The 18,758-nt window shown below is 39.0% G+C and overlaps 4 protein-coding genes across 8 annotated transcripts; 2 read left to right on the forward strand and 2 right to left on the reverse strand.

Annotated features, from left to right (window-relative positions):
* Positions 1 to 5,122: 5,122 nt before the first annotated feature.
* On the reverse strand, positions 5,123 to 7,901 carry mat2al (methionine adenosyltransferase II, alpha-like). The gene is given in 11 exon segments (XM_072454342.1): positions 5,123 to 5,625; positions 5,705 to 5,796; positions 5,798 to 5,839; positions 5,909 to 5,952; positions 5,955 to 6,090; positions 6,163 to 6,381; positions 6,448 to 6,591; positions 6,666 to 6,778; positions 6,853 to 6,975; positions 7,255 to 7,332; positions 7,778 to 7,901. Coding segments are annotated over 11 exon segments (1,164 nt in total). The 5' UTR covers positions 7,848 to 7,901; the 3' UTR covers positions 5,123 to 5,522.
* Positions 7,902 to 8,086: 185 nt separating this feature from the next.
* On the forward strand, positions 8,087 to 9,796 carry LOC140367730 (vesicle-associated membrane protein 8). Of its 2 annotated transcripts, none has more exons than XM_072454345.1 (3): positions 8,087 to 8,229; positions 8,787 to 8,957; positions 9,569 to 9,796. In XM_072454345.1, exons 1-3 carry the CDS (start codon positions 8,224 to 8,226, stop codon positions 9,701 to 9,703), a joined length of 312 nt encoding a protein of 103 aa, XP_072310446.1. In that variant the 5' UTR covers positions 8,087 to 8,223; the 3' UTR covers positions 9,704 to 9,796. The 2 variants fall into 2 exon arrangements, with proteins under 2 accessions (XP_072310446.1, XP_072310445.1); XM_072454344.1 differs by lacking the exon at positions 8,087 to 8,229 and adding an exon at positions 8,396 to 8,521.
* A 1,341-nt stretch (positions 9,797 to 11,137) lies between these two features.
* Positions 11,138 to 14,501, reverse strand: hnrnpd (heterogeneous nuclear ribonucleoprotein D). Of its 4 annotated transcripts, none has more exons than XM_072454347.1 (8): positions 14,046 to 14,501; positions 13,298 to 13,466; positions 13,071 to 13,232; positions 12,848 to 12,979; positions 12,694 to 12,781; positions 12,415 to 12,569; positions 12,240 to 12,343; positions 11,138 to 11,938 (listed from the first exon to the last, which is right to left on the reverse strand). In XM_072454347.1, exons 1-8 carry the CDS (start codon positions 14,210 to 14,212, stop codon positions 11,911 to 11,913), a joined length of 1,005 nt encoding a protein of 334 aa, XP_072310448.1. In that variant the 5' UTR covers positions 14,213 to 14,501; the 3' UTR covers positions 11,138 to 11,910. The 4 variants fall into 4 exon arrangements, with proteins under 4 accessions (XP_072310448.1, XP_072310447.1, XP_072310450.1 ...); XM_072454346.1 differs by having other exon boundaries at positions 12,691 to 12,781; positions 14,046 to 14,499; XM_072454349.1 differs by having other exon boundaries at positions 11,138 to 12,331; positions 12,417 to 12,569; positions 14,046 to 14,499.
* Positions 14,502 to 15,563: 1,062 nt separating this feature from the next.
* Positions 15,564 to 17,599, forward strand: enoph1 (enolase-phosphatase 1). Its single transcript, XM_072454350.1, has 6 exons — positions 15,564 to 15,873; positions 16,050 to 16,151; positions 16,728 to 16,930; positions 17,000 to 17,132; positions 17,210 to 17,333; positions 17,422 to 17,599. Exons 1-6 carry the CDS (start codon positions 15,790 to 15,792, stop codon positions 17,553 to 17,555), a joined length of 780 nt encoding a protein of 259 aa, XP_072310451.1. The 5' UTR covers positions 15,564 to 15,789; the 3' UTR covers positions 17,556 to 17,599.
* Positions 17,600 to 18,758: the final 1,159 nt, after the last annotated feature.

Consider the following 18,758-nt stretch of genomic DNA (forward strand, 5'->3'; position numbering starts at 1 on the left):
CTCCTTCCTCAGCACCGAGCATTAGCTCCTTCATCAAGAAGGCTCAGCAGAGGACTTTCTGCAGCAACTCCCTTCAACAATACTTCATATAGTTGTTTTGTATGTAGCCTGTTACTGTATATTTTTAATTTATATTCTGTAAAAGTATATTTTTCTCAAAACACATTATTTCATCCATGCCTTTATTTTGTCATAGTTTATGTTCTACTATTATGATTCATAGGTTTTTTTTTTTTAAATGTCGCATCTCATTGCCAAAGCCCATTTCTAATTTGTGAATTTTATGCACTTCTTATTTTTTCTCTGAATGCATTATTCTGGTCCAGAAAACATATAGGTCTAAACACTGACTGTACCCTAGACATTGAGGTAAAAATAATTATTTAAGACTCCAATTAGCATGATTTCTATGGACAGGCTCTGTGAGGTGAGATGGGTATGTGGGTAATAATGTCACTGTGTACCCTCCCAGGAATAATCAGTCCTACACGCTCACCCCACACTATCCATAGTATCCTGTCAAGCTGTGCCTTAATTTGCATCCTCATCAGTATGCATGAAATTTCTGTCTAAACTCTGATAACCTAACTGCTGCATAATACACTTTAATGAGCATAAAAGTGAGCATGACAATTAAAACGTGCATTAATCAGAAGATAAGGAGTGCAGGCAATAGGAGCGATGGGGGTTGGGCACAAGAAGAGAATTGAAATAGCAACCACTAAGCCATTGGCGCTGATGACCTATAGGGAATTAAAATGAGGAGGAGCCATGCAGGTGACGGAAATAAAAAGGCTATAGAGGTCCTGGTGAGCACCCCACACCACAGGAACAGATGAAGGATGTGTTTTATCACAATTGTTCTCTTTTAAGATTTTACATTTTAATTTATTCTCAAATCAAATCAATTTATTTTTGTAAGGCCCAAATTCACAACAACAGTTGCCTCTGAGGGCCACAGGGAGAAATGAATCAACAATGTCTGTGGTGGCGATGAAGTCAGACAATGTCTGTGGTGGCGAGGGACGATGTCCCAGGGTCCTCTGTCCTTAGACTCTCCTTCTCGGCCAGGAAAAACTACAAAAAAACCTCTTTGGGAAAAAAAGCGTAGAAACCTGGAGGAGTTCCAGTGAAGGAGAGATCCGACTCTCACAGACGGACAGACGGACACGAGGAGACTGGAGCTGGACCCACTCTTCAGGCAGAAGAGGGACCGTCTGAGTCGAGCTGGACCCACTCTTCAGGCAGATGAGGGACCGTCTAAGTCGAGCTGGACCCACTCTTCAGGCAGATGAGGGACCGTCTAAGTTGAGCTGGACCCACTCTTCAGGCAGATGAGGGACCGTCTGAGTTGAGCTGGACCCACTCTTCAGGCAGATGAGGGACCGTCGGAGTCGAGCTGGACCTACTCCTCAGGCAGATGAGGGACCGTCCACACAGGGCAGGGTCCATCTGGGTCCACAGGTCCTCAGGAGTGAGAGAAAGAAAAGAAGGCGGTGAACAGTTTACAAGTGGAATTAAAAAAGAAATATTGTTTGATAGCATAAGTAGTCAGAAGAAGAGGATAGTGCTCAAGCTGTCATACTTACCCCAGCATAGTTACTCCTAGGGCAGCGTAGCTAAAGCTGTGGGTTTATGTTTCTGTTTCTAACTAGTTATTAGTTACTACTATTCTCTATCACTCTCTGAAGTCAGAACAACTAATTTACAATTTACCCTATGAGATAGTCAACATCTTATTGCCCTCGTCTGATTTTGTTTTTTGAATGACCAGCCACTGTATATTCATATATAACACATCTGCTCAACATCTTACATGACCATGTATTTTAAATTCAATGTTTGCTAAGTAATTTCTAAACACTAAAACTCATTGTTCAGTGCAATTTAAGGCCTGATACTCAACATTTATAAATAAAATAAGGAGGGGGGTGGGCAGAGGACAGGACATGTTCAGATGCTTGTCACAATATTTAGTGCAAACCTCTAAAATTAATAAAGTGAATGTTTTTCATTTTAACAACTTGTGGCAGAACGGCAGGTAGATAGAACATGATACGGAGGAACAAATGGGACAATTACCTCAAGGGACACATGCTCTCTTCCCTCTTTTCTATGCTCTGTCCTTGTTAATGTTTCTTTGCAGACAGCTCTCACCTGTGTAATCAGAGTTTATACACCCATTGGGGTCATGGCCAGACTTGAATAGACTACAACATAAAGAGTTCATGCCTCCAGGACCCATAACGACATAGTTCATCCATCTTTTTCCGCTTATCTGGGGCCAGGTTGCGGGGGCAGCGGTCTAAGCAGATATCCCTCACTAGACACTTCCTCCAGCTTCTCCGGGGGGATCCTGAGGGGTTCCCAGGCAAGTTGAGAGACATAGTCCCTCAACTGTGTCCTTGGTCTTCCCCGGAGCCTCTTCTTGGAGGACCACTTCCCCAGGGACAGGGGAGGCATCCAGAACAGCCACCTCCGCTGGCTCCTCTCCGAGTGGAGGAGCAGCAGCTCTACTCTGAGCTCCTCCAATGTGCCTGAGTCACCATGTGGAGGAAATTCATTTCTAACCCTAGGTGATGATAGGAACATAGATTGACCAGTAAATCGAGAGCTTTGCGTTTCGACTTCAACAGTCCGATGCAGTGATGATGTACCAATAACGATAACGACATAGTCATTTTATTCAACTTGACTTGCAAACATGAGACTATAGACTTTTAAACGTTATGATTCAACTCCACAACCCTTATTAGTTTGTTCCTCACTCTGCCTTTTGAGGACACCTCTGCAGCCCTCTCAGTGCACCACAACATGTAGTTGAGTCCCATCTGATCTGATGCTGTAGGTTTGTACTGTTGAAACTGATCTCTGTAGTATCCCTTTAAAGACCAAAAGACCCAGCAATAAAAAAAATAAGAAAAGGGAGAGGAAGACAGGAAGGGCTTGTTCTGCTTCTAAATAATAGAGCACCATCACAGCAGCAAACAAAAGTATTTATGTAACCAGGGGCATTATGAGGAATAAGATACAACATGCTTAAACATTGTGCCAATGCAAGTTAAGGCTAGACTAGTCTTCCCATTTCTTTATTGCCATCTGCACAATCATAGTCTTAAAACTCTGAAATCAATTATCTCAGCTGTCCTTTCTGTCTGTGAATGCTATGCTTGTATTACAGATGAAATCTTATTGTCTGGTGGCAATAATATTTTTTGTGACCCAAACCTATGTGGCTTAGACAACCCGGCAACACTTTAGGTCAAAAAGGGGTTCATCCTAAGGACAAGATGCCTACTCAGAAACAGAGTGATGTAGTGTGTTTGATCCAATGCAGTAAAGAAAGTTGTAGAGTGTTACACAGGTGAGACTAAACTGCCTCTACACAAGGAGCTTTATCAACACAGAAGGCACGCATTTGTGCATCTTCAGCTCAAGGCCACAAACCCCTATTTTGAGGACAGTGAGGTGAAGATTCGAAGCAGGAGAAGAGTTGGTTTGACCATCCATCCATCCATCCATTTTCTACCGCTTGTTCCCTTTCGGGGTCGCGGTGACCATTTTCGGTAAAAAATAGAAATGGAGATTTGAGGTCAAACTTACCGGTCATATACAACAGCATCGGGCAGGATCAGCAGGATCAGCCCTGGCCGCTCATTTGATAATCAGGTGCTCAGTGATCAGGAAGCTGAATACAGCAAACGATACGATTTCTATGGCCCATTACAGGGCTGGTAGAATACAAAGAAGATTAGTTTCAGTGGAAACTTAAAACAGTGCAAACAAATAGATAAACAGGACAGGCTATCATCAGGAGTTTCTGCCCGGTGGGCAGGGCTTACTCAGCGTAGGATAAATATCCGAGTTCACAGACTAGATTAATGTATTTATTTCCCTGTTGTGTGAAGCACTTTGAATTACATTGCGTACGAATTGTGCTCTACAAATAAACTTGCCTTGCCGTGCCTTGCCTAGATTAAGAATAACCTTTGGATAGGAGTCGAAATGGATGGATTACACTAAAAAGCTTCATACAATAAACTTTAAGATAATGCTTCAAAGGTTATAATTTTCAAAGTGGTATCCCATACCACTTGGGAGGCCTCAGGGGCGGTTCTCTTCACAAGCACATTAAAGAAAATAGAGTTTGAAATTCATTTATCATAATATTTATTCAAATTTACAACTTCCAGTTATTTTAAAGTGTACAGTGTTTATTGTGTGTATGTTTTATGGGAGTGTCTACAGAGCCGCGGCGCCAGAGCCTAAACTGTCATGTTATTTTGTGCCGCGGCTCGGCAGCCACGGCCATGTTTTATATACAGCTCTATGAGAAAAATATAAAATAATACAGATAATTTTGATATAAGCAGAGCGATTAGCACTCTTGCCTCCCAAGGAGATCATGGCCAGACCAACATCACATGTTCTCTCTGGGTGGAGTCTCCATGTCCTCCCCATGTTACCGTGGGTTCTCTCCGGATTCTCTCCACCGTCCAAAGACATGCATGTGTTAGGCTAAATTAACTCTAAATCGGCCACAGTGAATTAATGTGAGAGTGAATATTTGTCCGTGTCTCTGTCTCTGTGCTGGCCCTGCGACGAGTTGGCCACTGTCCAGGGTGTCCCCCGCCTAAGGCCCAAAGTCACTGGGATAGGCTCCAGTCACCCGCGACCCCTAACGGGAACAAGCGGTAGAGATTGAATGGATTTTGATATAAGCGTAAATTACAATTAGGGGGCCCCATGACATCTTCGAAACAAAAAGGGGGCCGCAATACAGATAACATTGGGAAAGGCTGGTCCAGATGATTGAAATGGCCTTGGAGCTGGAAATGCTGCCAGTCAATGATTAAAGAGACTTTTGAATATTATATTCTATAATGCTGGTTGGAATGGGTGTCCTATTTGGAGCTAAACAGTCCCCTTTGGTCACCCTTTAGTGAACCATGTGCTGCTGTTCCTCTCAAACAACTAACCAAACTAACAACCTTTCTTCATTTGCTTCCAATACAGGAATTTACAACATTACCATCTTTAGGTGGGAAAGCAACCATTAATGTGTTGAGTCTGTTTATTAAAACCTTTAAGTATTTCTCACAATCATTTATGTACACAAACACATCATTTCAATTGTAGCATTTCTGAGGTACATTTTGCAATAATTTATTGCTTGTCATTCTGTAAATGTAATCTTTAATTTAGGGTATATTTGATCTTTTTAATGCATTAAGCTGTATCACTAGTTAATATTGTATCAAGCAGGATCTCTGTCCCAGATGTATCCACATTTGTATGGTCATAATCATACCATAATCATTGAGCTTGTTCAAAGTTCCTTTATTGTCCTGATTACAAATGGTCTTTTCCTCCCTCTGACAAAAAGGCAGATTAGAAATATAAAGCAAAGTACATTATGCCAAACTGCACAGCATTACAATAGACATTGATATATCTTTGTACTTTTAACTTGTGGCGGTATGTACTAGTATTAGAAATATTTACTGAGTTGTGTTAATCTTTTAGAAGACCAAAGGTTTATGCTGCTCCCAGGGAAATTCTTCTCTGCCAAAATGACCATAACAGGCGGTGTCCTGAAAAATGGGTCTTCTTAGACCCAATTCCCTATAGTAAAAAATACACACACATGTTAAACCACCATATAACTTTAGTGGTAGACTATACACAATACTATTTAACTTACTTTACAATCACTCCTGGTCTCAGGTCAAAATTCTTCTTTACAATTTGCAGCAGCTCATCCTCATCTTTGGTTGACGTGCCAAAGTGAAACACAAGAGATAGAAAGTGGATGGCTGACTCCAATGGCATAAGAGATCTAGTTGTAAAAAAATGTTTTACATAATAATAAATATACATATAAATCTGCAGTTATCAATCAAATTACCTGAACAAGGACCCTTCTGCATAGTCCAGCTTTCACTAAACCCAGGCAACCCAGCGTGCGGCATATGCTCCAGACCGGTCTACTTTTGAGGAATCTTTTCCAGAGAAAGCCCCTCCTCCGTGCCCACCCCAGCCTCCATAGGTGTCGACAATTATTTTACGTCCTGTAAGGCCTGCATCCGCCTGAATTTCAGTACCACAAAAATCAGGAACATGCGAGTGGACTTCCCAAACATCCATTTACAAAGTGCTAACCTGTGGGCCGCCAAACAGGAACATCCCACTTGGAAGCAGATGGTAGATGGTCTTGTCATCCAGATACTTCTCAGGAATGACCACCTTCACTACCTTCTCCATAAGCTGGTGCCTGATCTCCTCTAGTGCAATGTCAGGACTGTGTTGCACTGAGATAACAACTGTGTGAACTCGCTGTGGCTCCATTGCCCCCATGTTGTCTTTATATTCCACAGTGACCTGCAATAGTAACATTTTAGCAACCCTCCTAAAATGCCCCACCCTATTAAAATGATTGCATCTGACCTGGGACTTGGAGTCAGGTCGTATCCAAGGACACTCTCCACAATGGGATAGCTCCCTCAACCTGTAGTTGAGTTTGTGAGCCAGGAGTATGGTCAAAGGCATGCACTCTTCTGTCTCATCTGTGGCATACCCAAACATTAGACCCTGCGAGGCAATGTTCTTGTTTAAATAGTAATTGTTTAGAAACAAGTGTGCGTGTATTGTTAAAGATTTTGAACCTGGTCACCAGCACCAATATCCTCTTCGTCTCTGCCTTTGAAGACACAGTCAGAGATCTCCACGCACTGTGGCTCAAGGGCAATCAGCACATTACAAATCTTATAGTCAAATCCTACAGATCAGAGTGAAATAAACAACTGATAAAGGTAATACTTATTGGGTTTGGAAAAATGCTAATCACTGCACCTTTGGCTGAGTCATCATAGCCAATCTTCTTTATTGTATTTCGGACAACAGACTGAAGAGCTACTATGGCCTTGGATGTTACTTCACCAACCAATAAAATCATACCGGTCTTTGCAACACACTCTGTCAGAAAAACATTGAATAATGCAATAAAAAGCAATGTTGAGTGTTCGAAAGGGCGCAATGTAAATTATATAAAATATTCTGGTATCGTCAATCTGAGGGTATCGATACACTTCTGCTCCAGAGGCATCAAAAGCTTTCATTTAGAATATTGCATAATTAATCTACCATAGAAAATCTTGGTTGGTGCAATGTTGTAATAGAATATATCATCTTTCCTTGAATTTAAGATTTTGATCAAAACAATATCATAATCCAACAATACATAAATGTACTTACCACAAGCCACTTTAGAGTCAGGGTCCTTACTTAGATATGCATCAAGTACAGCATCACTAATTTGATCACACATTTTATCTGTGAATGAGACCAAATAAATAATAAATAATAATTAGTCATGTTACACAAGACAACCAAACATAACATTATACATTTGTTAACATAAATGTTGACATTTTTTTACATTTGAATTTCCAGGGTAAACGTCAATTTGTATGTTTATCTATTTTAAAAGAAGACTGAAAAATACTGTTTTGTTAACTCTCAATTGTATTTTAGTGTGAATAACAATAGCATGTGATAAAGCTAGATTGATCCACTCCCATAATTACGTGTGTATTGTCCAAGTTTGTTTGTTCATTGTTCAAGTTAATTGATGTTTTATATGTGTAATTTTTTAGGTAAAAATCCAAAGGCTGCTGGAAGTGAAAAATAACAGGCTACATAATATACGTTTATTTTGTCATAGCCTCATAGACAGAGGTGTGTGGACTCTATGGCACCACATGTCGTTATTATTCACCTGCATGTCCTTCTCCAACGGACTCTGACGTGAAGAGGAAGCTTTTCCAGCTGGTTATTCTTGGATCCATGTCAGCTTTGACTGCGTCTGAAACGGGCGGAAAGACAGTTTCTTGAAGACGAAGTCAAGTTACCGATTGTACCGAGTGTGAGTGTGTGCGTGTTGAATAGTGAACTTTAACACTAGATACTAGGCACTTTAGGTGAGGATCTATTTGATCATTTTGAATTAAAATGGACGCATGACTCTGGATATAGCCTTCACATGTGAAACATCTGTGAAAATGACACAATCTCTTTACTCTGTTACTTACTGCTGATCGAAACAGGATGAGGAAATAAAGTGATGACTTCACTTCACCCTTATTGCCTTGCAAATATCTGCACCGACGCAAACGCAGCCCTTTGCGCCTCTTTATCCGCAGCACACGCTTCCAGTCCTCACGGATGATGGTAAGTGGGCCTTTTACTAAAAGAATACAACTGTACCAACTTCAGCTTTAGAAGTTCATCAGGATCTGAGAGGGTTACAGAATGAATCGTACCAGATGTGTGACCTTTGAGACAAGATCAAGGATTGGCCTGTTAATGAATAACTAAACTCACAAGGTGCAAACTTCATGAGACATTTACTCTCATACTGATCTCACTGAACACGCACCGTGTTCCTTTAAACCATGACTTTGATGCAGATTATTATTGAATGAACTTTGTGGTCGACGGTGACACGGACAGTGCTGTAATGGTAAATTTGTCTTTAATTTGGATTATAATGTTTTCGCATCAGAAACAGGCCAGTTGTGAGTCTGTGTAAGTTCTAGGCGGCTACTCTGTGTTTTCTTTATAACTCTCACAAACACTGCGTCTATGCAAACTGTAAGCACTTTTTCAGGAAGTCAGACATGACTGGAAACTGTGTTCTCTTTTCTGCTCTGAGGCTTTCTTCTGTAGCTTTTACTGTTGAAGTGATCTTGTGTTTCATTTGTGTGTCTGTGTGTGTGTTTTTCCAGGCAGACCCAAGCATTCAGACACCTTCCTCTGGCTCTTCTTCTAAGCTTGACCATGTTCAAGGTCAGGTCAATGAGGTGAAAGTTATTCTCAAAGACAATATCAACAAGGTCCTGGAAAGAGGTGACCGAATAGATGATCTCATTGGCAAAACAGACGATCTACAAGCATCTGTGAGTTGTGACCTTTCTCCTCTGTCGTAAACTAAAGCTACTGATACCACTTGTAGCATACCCCCCGAATGAAGGTTGACACTTTACTGATGATTTTTAGATTTAATGGCAGTAAATCTTGCAAATGCACCGTAAGAGCTGGGAAACACAAAAAGACAGGGCGTAAATGCTAAATGCCATGCTCTTACACCTTAGCAAAACAACGGAAAAGTTAGCTTGATATGACATCGTAATAAATACACATCAATGAACTGTGTTTAGCACCAAACTAAAATAACATGAGCTTTGGTTGCACAAAATACAACAATTGTGCTTTAATGCAACGTAAACGTACCTTGTGCCTCTTCAGAGGGGTAGCTAATACAAAAACCGTGTCGATTTAGCTCCGTGTTAACTTTTACTGTTTCTGCCGTTTTAGCGTCTTTTTCTGTCTAGCAAATTCCGCCAAACAGGAAGTAGTTCTTCAAAATAAAAGTACAATCTCTAAAATCGGAAGTCAGATTTACATTTACATGTTTTGTCAAAAGAAAATACACAATTGGTTCTTTACACCACTCATTTGCAAGATCCCAACTAGGAAGTTGAAAGCTTATGTCCTATTTTATTTTCAGGCCGACTCCTTCCAAAGAACATCTTCTCGAGTTGCCAGAAAATACTGGTGGAAGAACATTAAGATGCTGGTCCTAATAGGTGTGGTTGTTTTGATCATTGTGATTCTGATCATTGTGTTTGCCACCCAGACTTGATAAATCTTAATCAATGCATGTGATTATTGTATTTATCAAAATTCAGAGCACTTTTTAATGTAAATCTAAATAACTTAAAACTCCACAGTTATGGTATTGGCTTGGGCTAGTTGTGTTTCTAAATATATAAATTAATTATTATTATTAAATTATATATATATATATATATATATATATATATATATATATATATATATATATATATATATATATATATATATAAGTCTTGCAATTAACCTTTGAGCTTTGTTGAGAGTTGTTGTTTCTGCCTGTCCATGCTGTTTCTTTGCATGTCATGCTGTGGTTATCAAGTACTTAAAAGTCCATAAACACTGCTAAACTACTTTGATTTGTGCAGCTAATGTTTTTAGCCTCAATTTAACAACACCATTAATAATTCCTCGATGTGCACAGAGGATTTTTGTTTCATTGTTTTGTTCTAACAAAATGATAATCAAAGACTGATTTTACAAAGCCTACTCTAAAGGTGGGCAGAAACATGACGTAAATGAGCCAAATACACTCATTACTTCAGCTGAAGTAAAACAAAATAATTTCAAGTGCAGAGTAACATGTGATTTATGATTTTAGAGTTGTATCTGTGTAATGTAATCTGACAGACTGTGAGGGGATAATTCACAATGTATTGATATATTGGACTCTTTCACACAGGCCAACTTTGTCGTGAGCTCACAAATCCATCCCACGTCCCCTTAGGTGATGTCATCTATATTAGCTGGAGTGATGCTAACTGGAGGCACTGCTCGGTCTTAAGTTACTCTACTAAGACTTTAATCTCAGCCAGTTTTCTCCACTTTAAATAGATTATTTTGACATTGTTTACATCTAAATGCAGATCAAATGCATCAAATTCCAAATTCATGTAATGTTCTCCTGATCAGCTTAGCAAGACTGGATGAGTGAATACATTTTGTACTGTAAATACAACACTGTCCCACCTTTATGGTGCAGATCTGTGGAAAGTCGCTTTCTAAGCCTCTCTGCTGTGAGATGTGACAAATAGAATCTTCAAAATAAAATGTAATAGCCTGGTTTTACAAATAATTAAAATGTCAAAAGCCAATACTAATGTGGTTTTAAAAGCCTGAATTAAGTAGAAAATACACTCCAATCCTATAGTTTGAGTATTCTAATTACTTTATTGTGTTTAGTCATACATTTGATATGCTGTATGTTTACTGTTTTACTTGGATAAATGTGTATAATCATGAAGCAACAAAGCTGTATGTGACCAAGTCAGTGGAGTAAATACATTTTTCTATGAGTCACACTTCTATGGTTATTATTTAAACAGAAGCAGACAGGGGAAAGCAGACAAGGAGCATTATTTAAATAAACACACAACATAAAGACTTAAGTCTTATGAGACATTAAATACTCTGGGAAGTATTGTAGATGATGAGACAGTACTCATTCTTTCAGTCATTGCACTTTTCTTGATAAGCATCATCTCGTCAGAGGTTCCTCCCGCAGACAGAAGTCACTCAACACACCTATAGAAAACAAAAACACTTGAATAAGGAACTATTAAGTATTAATCAAGTTCAACTTAAAGCTAACCTTAACATTAATTCATTAGCTAGAAATCCCCAGTAATACATAGAAAACTTCCCTTTGTCAAAGGACACATTAAGCATTACATTCAAATTTCTTGTTTTAAATAAAAAAATAAGAGAAAATCGGTTAGAGTAAAATAATAGAGAAAACCTTTAAATTGCTGTCAGTAACAAAATACAGTAATACAAGTACAAAAAGCACTTTATCCCCCACCACGGAGGAGTCCAATGCGAACCAGGTTTTAGCCAAGGACTACAGGCTAAATAAAGAAACAAGCATTTAGGCATTATTAATGCATATATTATAATAATAATGACAGTATGAACTGGAAAGTCTTGAGAATGCTGAACATAGCCTTTAAAAAGCAAATAGTTATTTAATAATTACGTGTGGGGGAGTAAGGGCCTGTAAAAAATAACATTTCATATGTTTGTTATGTGTACTTTTTACATTAAATACATTAAGAACAATTTGTAGAGAGAATGACAACAAAGCTGGAAGTGTCCCATACAGTTTAGTTTAGAAATGCTGATACAGGATGTTGTAAGACCATACCAAATGGCAGCATTCGAGAGCTCATGCGTCTCATACCCGGTCCGCATTGAGCGGGCCCTGAGAGTTTCTGGGAGTCAGCTCATGGCCTGCAAGGAAGCTCCGCTGGCAGGTACAAACAAGGTATGTCAGAGTTAGGAGACAACATTCTTTTTCTGTTACCTTGCACAACTTTGCCATCCATTAATTGCAGTATCAGTTCTTTACCTGTTAACTTTACAATTAAAAAAGAAGATGCAAAAAGGCAGCAGAAGGCCAGCTGTGTTAAATGATAATCAGCACAACATCTATGTTACCACTACTGTAAGTACTTGTGGGTGCTGAGAAAAAGAAATAAAATGACCCCATACCAAAGTTAATGCTCTATCTTAGCGTAAAGGCTTCATGGTTTCATATCTGTACATACCTACAGTTCTTCTGGGGTTTCCCATCAATACGGCTTGTAACTGTTCGAGTGACCACCTCGCCTTGGCGACTTGCCGTATCCACCTGACTGACCTTCAAATGTTCACCAAGAAACAAACAACATTTCATAGATATTTCTGGCCATTTTATGACAGCTTTTAAGTCAGTTGCTACTTACTGTCATAATCACTGTATCCATCATAGTAGTTGTTGTAACCGGAATAATCATAGCCACTATATCCTCCATAACCTTGATTATATCCGTAATTTCCATAATTTCCATAACCTTGGTTCCAATATCCGTAATTCTGGTTCCAACTTTGACTGGGACCTGCAATGCCAATAAAGAGAACCATTTTCTTGATTTACAGATTACAGTAATGTTGTTTGTTTTTCTTTTGTGGTCATTGATTTTGTTGTTTGACTTAGTAGTTTATACATTGTGTACACACCACCTCTTCCTCGAGCCCGAGATCCACCTCTGCCGCCCCAGTACTGCTGCTGCTGGTACTGCTCCTTCGACATGGCAGCCTTGACTTCACACTGAACAAATGGTTTATAGTGTTAACTAAAATGCATTTAGGGTAAAGAACAGAAGAATAAAAATACCTTGCTTAGACCAATGTTATGGAACTTCTTCTCCATGATGGTCTTAACTGGCTCATCCTCTTTGAACGTTATAAAGCAGAAACCTCTTCTTTTGTTAGTTTTATTCTCCATGGGAAGTTCAATTGACTCCACCTGTTGATTTGAAGCATTGGAGTATTATTATGTAAAAAGTGTAATACCATATTCCCACAAATAACTCAAACACCTTTTACATTAGACATACCTCACCAAAAGCCTGAAAGTACTCTCTCACTTTGTCCTCAGGAGTGTCTGGTGAGAGACCTCCAACAAAGATCTTTTTCACTGGTTCTTTGCCCTTCATAGCCTTGGCCTTTTTCGGGTCAATCACTTTTCCGTTTAGTTTATGCTCGTTTTGTGAAACCACCTTGAGAATACAAACCATAGGAGTAAGCATTGTATGATTTTTTTGTTTTGACATATTGTTCATACCCTTTCAACACTTTGGGAATCTTTAAAGAGGACAAAACCAAAGCCCCTTGAGCGACCAGTCACTGGATCAAGCTTCAACGTGCAGTCAAGAACCTCTCCAAATTTGGAAAAGTAATCTTTCAGATCTTTCTTGGTTGTATCCCAGCTCAAGCCCCCAACAAACATCTTCCTGCAAAAAAAGGAAAAAAACACATTTGTTTGAAATTAAAGGTGCCTTATGTAAATGTTCTGGTGGAGCATCCGCCACCTGCTTGTTTCGATGGAGATGTTATTACTTCGCCTAGAATGTTCCACAGTACGGAATAAAACATTTCCTCACACAAATATGCATGCTTACTGTAAGAGATCTAACATGTAACTTAGCCTGGTGGCATTATTGGTTGTCTCCAAGACGATAAAAAGTGAATGGAAGTGGTGTACGGTCCACCAGACGGTTACATAGTGCACCTTTAATATTATATTCAAGCGCATTTGTCATTTATTTGATTTTGAACAGCATCGATTGTTTTATCTGCTCATGCTCATACAAGAAGCAAAAACACAGCTTTAATTGTGAGGTGACAATGGACATAATACAACTAAAGTAATGCATGTTTCAATGGTCAAAATATGAGATGGAGAGGGGGTGAGAGGGGCTGTACTGGAGCCCACTCTGGTCCTATTCTTTACAATGGCAACAGCGTTACTCGAGTGGTGCTGTGGTCTAGACGTGACAGCTGCAGGGGGGGGGGGGGGGAATCATACGAACCCTTCATCCTCTTCGTTTTTACTGGCGTCGATCCTGGAGCCCTCGGCCTCGGTCCCCGTCACACTGGACTCGCAGCACATCGTCATTGGGTCGTCGCTGTTCGCCTCCCCATCCTCCTCCATCCGCATGAGGCTCGCGTCTTCGCTGAACTCGTAGTCCTCTGACATGTTTTCGGTCGAATCTATTTCAAGACAGGCCTGACAACAGAAAAAAACGGTACCTGTGCAACTGCAAGGCTAAATCCCGCTAGGCGTCTGAGTCTTTTGGCCCAACAGCGACTTTAGGTTTCATCGAATAATCCCACAGTAGTTACAGCTGCAGGGTTTGAGTGTGCATCGGTGATAAGGAAAGAATCAAATGTAGCGTGGTGAGATTTAGAAAATAGAATATATATAATCGTTGGTCTATATATGTTTACTGCGATGGAGAGCCCGTTAAATTGTACACATCGCCACCTACAGTGTCGGAGTGTCATGGCGTCATCGCTCTGAACTTTTCTTTTTCTTTTTTCTTCATCACTTTGAACATTGGGAGGAAGAAGAAGAAGAAGAAGAAGAAGAAGAAGAAGAAGAAGAAGAAGAAGAAGAAGAAGAAGAAGAAGAAGAAGAAGAAGAAGAAGAAGAAGAAGAAGAAGAAAGTCGAAAGAATAAAGAATAAAGTCTAAAGAATAAATGAATAAAGTCGCAGTCGAAGGAATAAAGTCTAAGACGTACAACTACAGTAGGTGGTGGTAATGTCACACTTGAATACCTACCGCTATAAAACACCATAGAAGAAGAAGAACACTAGAGCCTTCATTGTCATGGTAACCTATTCATCGGGTTGGTTTCAGCTTCCTGTTATATGCACCATTTTGAGGACTTTTTCCACATTCAAAAGACATAATATTAAGTTTCAAATTGTTAATCGCATTGGCAACGGTTCTTGTTCCTCGTCATCCAACCCCACCAACAACCTAGCAGCCATGTCTGAACTGTAAAATGCTATCTAAGAACTCATGCAAACTAACAGGAAGCTCGGATAATTAGATTTTTTAAAATGTCTGCTTATCTCATGCGCAAGGTCTACCACATTTGTGTGGAAATGTTCATTTTAGGTCATCATTCTTTTAGTGTCCAAGATGTGGCAACATAAATATAGACCAGAGCAGCATTTTCACATAGACCTTCATAATTCAGAAAATTGTCCCGTTGAATACGTTTAGTTTTCTTCATTATTAGGACCACAGGGATACATTTAAACGTCAATTTAATCAATGAACCAATCAATGCAGTTTCTAACCCTGATTTTAAACACAAGATGGCCACCGAAATTGCCACGGCAACAGAATCCACGGTGTCTCTAGCTTTAATTAAAACTAGTTTGTTTTGAAAACTATTGAAGCTCTTGACAAATAATATATATTTTAATTATATATTATATAGCTGTTGTATCTTTCTTATAAAAAAAAAATAAAAGGTGTTTTTGCGTGTAGGAGTGTCTCGTTATGTGTCTTTAGCGCCACCTACTGCACTGGGTACGCAGAGCTGAACATGTGGGCCATCCGCTGCTGCTCCTTATCACAGCGCGGATAAACGAAGACCGGGGCTCATGTCCAATGAACGAACCTATGGTAAACATTATAGACGAATGCAAGTCGTGCAGGATTGTTTGAGTGCACAGACGGCGTGACCCACTGCTACTTGGCACAACACACTAGTGCAAAGAACATCTATCAATGCTAAGCTAGCTGGCAGAAGACAAGATGGCCAGTGTCTCAATACCTGTAAATACAAGTGCACTTTTATTGGATATCGAAGGAACAACCACACCAATCACATTTGTTAAGGTAATGTATGCTTCATGATTGTAGCCTGACGTGAACACGCTGAGATTGTTTACTGTGGAGGAGGTGGTTTAGGTTATGGCTTTTCTTTCTTTTTTTGACTCTGCACAATGGTTTGATGATCGTCATTTAGTTAATTAAGGCCTGAATGAGATTACACGTTTTGCCTTATTTTTTAGGATATACTATTTCCATATATAAAGGAGCACCTAGAAGATCACCTGTCAGCTCATTGGGAAGAGGATGAATGCAAACAAGATGTCCATCTTCTTAAAAAACAGGTATTTGGAGTGCATCCGTTTGACGTTTGTGTTACTTTAGTCTTGATAGTGACAGTGTTACGCCATTCTTGCATCCGATTACAGTAATAGTTTGACAGGTAACTTTAAAACTGTTATGCTGTGCCAAAACACACTCATATAGTGCTTTGATAACCATATATTTATTCAAATTTTAATCAAATGGCAGCTCTCACAATACGAAGTTAGTCAGAGGGCTTTGGATTTCCCTTTCTACATTGTACTGTTATAATATATAAAAATGAGGAGACCTGTAGATCATTATAACTGAGCAAAGTTATTATATAATATCACTCAAATCTAGAACTGAAAGAGAATACTGTGAATTCTACTGAATCAAAGGCCTTTGACAAATCAACAAAAAATAGCAGAACATTTTTCAGGATTATCTAATGCAATAGCAATATAATTAACAACTTTGGTAGCAGCTGTGATAGAACTATGCCCTTGTCTAAATCCAGCTGTTTAAAATTGAATATTTGGTTAAGCCAGTAAAAAAAACATTTACCTTAAATATGATTTTATATTTCTTGACTAAAGTTCTGTATGTCATGACAGCTTGAAGAGGACATGAGACAAAACCGGGCTTGTCTTGTCCACTCTGTGGACCAGACTGTACACACAGATGAAGAGAAAGCCATTAGGGAAGTAGTGGATAATGTTCTTTGGCAGATGGCCTCAGACAGGAAATCTACTGCGCTCAAACAACTACAAGGACACATGTGGAGGGCGGCCTATACATCTGGGAGAATTAAGGGCCAGTAAGTGAATTCTTTTTCTGAACGTTATGGATATTTTATGTATATTAACAATGGTTCTTTTCTGAACAGAGTGTATGAAGATGTAATTCCAGCAATCAGAAGATGGCGAGCAAGAGGCCTGAAAGTGTACATTTATTCTTCTGGGAGTGTGGAGGCACAGAAACTTTTATTTGAATATTCTATTGAAGGAGATGTTTTAGATGCAAGTATTCAATTGCTTCATAAAATGGTTCTTTAAACTAAAGCAAATCTTTATTTATCTATTTCATATTTTTCCAGTTATTTGATGGCCACTTTGACACAAATATTGGCACCAAGGTAGACAGTAAAAGTTATAAAAACATAGCGGAAAGGATTGGTTGTGGAGCAGATGAAATCACTTTTTTGACAGATGTTACTCGTGGTGAGTTGTACTCTAGTTCTGTTTGTAGACTCAAGCCATTTGGAAGTATTGTTTTGATTCATGTCAGACTTATGGTTCTGTTTTCCAGAGGCAAAAGCAGCAGAAGAGGCTGGAGTGAATGTGGTGTTGGTCGTCAGGCCTGGCAACATGGAGCTAACAAATGAAGATCAAGATCACTATAACCTCATAACTTCATTTAGCCAGCTTGAAGTGTTGGGATAATAAACCTCATTCACAATTGAAACAAAGACATAACTCTGTGGAAATGCTGTACTTGTTTTTCTTTCCTGTCCCCTACAAACTGATTACAGATGCAACTTACACTTATCCTCACCATCAGAAGTTTTAACAGAATGCTTCCGGAATGTGCTCTTTTGTGTGAAATCTAATGTGCTGCGCCAAATGAGCAACATGAAAGATTTCAAGTTTACTCAAGAGTTGTATTTTGATGTATTCCTGCATGTTTGAGTAATTCTGTATTGAGGCTCAAGTGCTCAGAAAATTGTTTTCGCCCACCCCCTATCTCCGCCCACATCCCTGTACTTGGTTGGGCTTGTATGGAAAAATTGAATCTCTGGTTCTAAAATGTCACGTAGCCGGTTTTCAAAAATGTAAATGATCGTCTGTAGCTTGTAACAGTGAAACGTCATGAGGAAGCGGAGCTTATCATTTCTGCAGTTTGAGACAATGATCACTATTGCAAATAATGAACTGCAAAATAATTTACTATTGTTCAATACTAATTACCCCAAAAAAACATAACAGGTCTCCTTCACGGTGTTCATAATCCGATCCAGTTTAACCCACAACAACTTGTCTTGTAACTGTGCCAACTAGTGAAAACAGACCTTAAGTGTATGAACTGCAACAAAGAGGTGCTTATGCCATGTCATTCTAGAGTAGGGATGAAATGTCGCTGTCAGTGGATGTAAATTACACAAGGTAAACGCCCAACTAAAGAAATGCTGGTGAATGTGTAAATATTGGTGCAGCTTGGGAGATTCATTATACAACAAAATAAAGGCATTTTGAAACAAATCAAACTATTTGCACAAACCACAGTGATTGCAAAATATACACCATTTCATCCATAGTAAAGGAATTCAATAACTTCTACAAAATATTTTAAATAAATACATTTTATTACATTGTAGTAAAATGTGTACCAAGAACATACAATGATAAACAGTAGCCCTCATTTGAATTAAAATAGTGCTTATAATTATAGAGTATCATTTTAAGTTTAAAAACATGCATTTAAGAATCTTAAAATGTAATAGCACTGTCAAATGTGCACAGATCTGAGCTTATTATAAAACAAAACATAAAAACAGTATTTTGTTCTGAACAATATAGATACAAACCAATAGTCTTTACCATGTCATTTGTTAAGTAAAAACAGTTAAAGCATTCATAACCAACTTA

Source organism: Eucyclogobius newberryi, unplaced genomic scaffold, assembly GCF_026437365.1.
Source record: "Eucyclogobius newberryi isolate DKJ021-1_F unplaced genomic scaffold, fEucNew1.0.hap1 SCAF_2, whole genome shotgun sequence".
NCBI lineage: Eukaryota > Metazoa > Chordata > Actinopteri > Gobiiformes > Gobiidae > Eucyclogobius > Eucyclogobius newberryi.

Coding starts and splice junctions, on each gene's coding strand:
- hnrnpd (XM_072454346.1), bottom strand. CDS start 14,212: ATGTCAGAGGACTACGAGTTCAGCGAAGACGCGAGCCTCATGCGGATG. Junction 12,570..12,690: donor TCGGGCTCGAGGAAGAGGTG/GTGTGTACACAA, acceptor TTGGCATTGCAG/GTCCCAGTCAAAGTTGGAAC. Junction 11,939..12,239: donor AAACCCCAGAAGAACTGTAG/GTATGTACAGAT, acceptor TGTACCTGCCAG/CGGAGCTTCCTTGCAGGCCA.
- LOC140367730 (XM_072454344.1), top strand. CDS start 8,480: ATGAACTTTGTGGTCGACGGTGACACGGACAGTGCTGTAATG. Junction 8,522..8,786: donor ACACGGACAGTGCTGTAATG/GTAAATTTGTCT, acceptor GTGTTTTTCCAG/GCAGACCCAAGCATTCAGAC. Junction 8,958..9,568: donor CAGACGATCTACAAGCATCT/GTGAGTTGTGAC, acceptor TTTTATTTTCAG/GCCGACTCCTTCCAAAGAAC.
- enoph1 (XM_072454350.1), top strand. CDS start 15,790: ATGGCCAGTGTCTCAATACCTGTAAATACAAGTGCACTTTTATTGGAT. Junction 15,874..16,049: donor CACCAATCACATTTGTTAAG/GTAATGTATGCT, acceptor CTTATTTTTTAG/GATATACTATTTCCATATAT. Junction 16,931..16,999: donor TCTGGGAGAATTAAGGGCCA/GTAAGTGAATTC, acceptor TTTTCTGAACAG/AGTGTATGAAGATGTAATTC.